Source organism: Plasmopara halstedii (assembly GCF_900000015.1).
Source record: "Plasmopara halstedii genome assembly, contig: Scaffold_1385, whole genome shotgun sequence".
Lineage (NCBI taxonomy): Eukaryota > Oomycota > Peronosporomycetes > Peronosporales > Peronosporaceae > Plasmopara > Plasmopara halstedii.
This window is the reverse complement of record NW_020188300.1, coordinates 1-491: the sequence shown is the minus strand read 5'-3', so window position 1 is coordinate 491 and position 491 is coordinate 1. Positions and strand designations below refer to the sequence as shown.

General features: G+C 40.3%; 1 protein-coding gene across 1 annotated transcript; it reads left to right on the top strand.

Moving 5' to 3' along the window:
* Nucleotides 1-8: 8 nt before the first annotated feature.
* On the top strand, nucleotides 9-440 carry PHALS_01342 (uncharacterized protein; the record flags this gene model as incomplete). The annotated part of the gene is made up of 1 exon (XM_024715719.1): nucleotides 9-440. The coding sequence occupies one exon, from the start codon at nucleotides 9-11 to the stop codon at nucleotides 438-440; it is 432 nt and encodes a 143-aa protein (XP_024581389.1).
* Nucleotides 441-491: the final 51 nt, after the last annotated feature.

Here is a 491-nt window from a genome sequence, read left to right as displayed (position 1 = left end):
CTAAAGCAATGAATGGCAACCGGTCGGAACATCTCGTTCTTCAGGGACTTCAATTGTTATTTCATTGTGAATATTTGGCACTGGTGGAATACATTGAATGTGTTGTTCCCATCGTATATCTCACGTTCAAGTCAATTCTCGAAAAGCTTCCGAATGTCGTTTACTATCCTGGTGGTGCTGGCAATTGGGGTTCCTATGCTATCTCAAACATTTTGCTGCTCACTATGCTGGAAATTGGGTCATTTCTGTTTTTGAATCATTTTATTCAGCATAAATTTAGGATCTCTACTATGTACCTGGTCGCTTTTGTACTTGAAACGCAAATGTGCCAGGTCCAATCAATGCTGGTTCTCTCGCTAATTCTTCTTCTATCGTACGAGCTCGCTCATCACGGTATGCCACTTGACTTTTGTGTTTGTTTCGGAACTGAATGCTGCTAAATATGAATGTAGGAGTTGACTTTACTTTTCAATTCGATTGGATCCGATAAC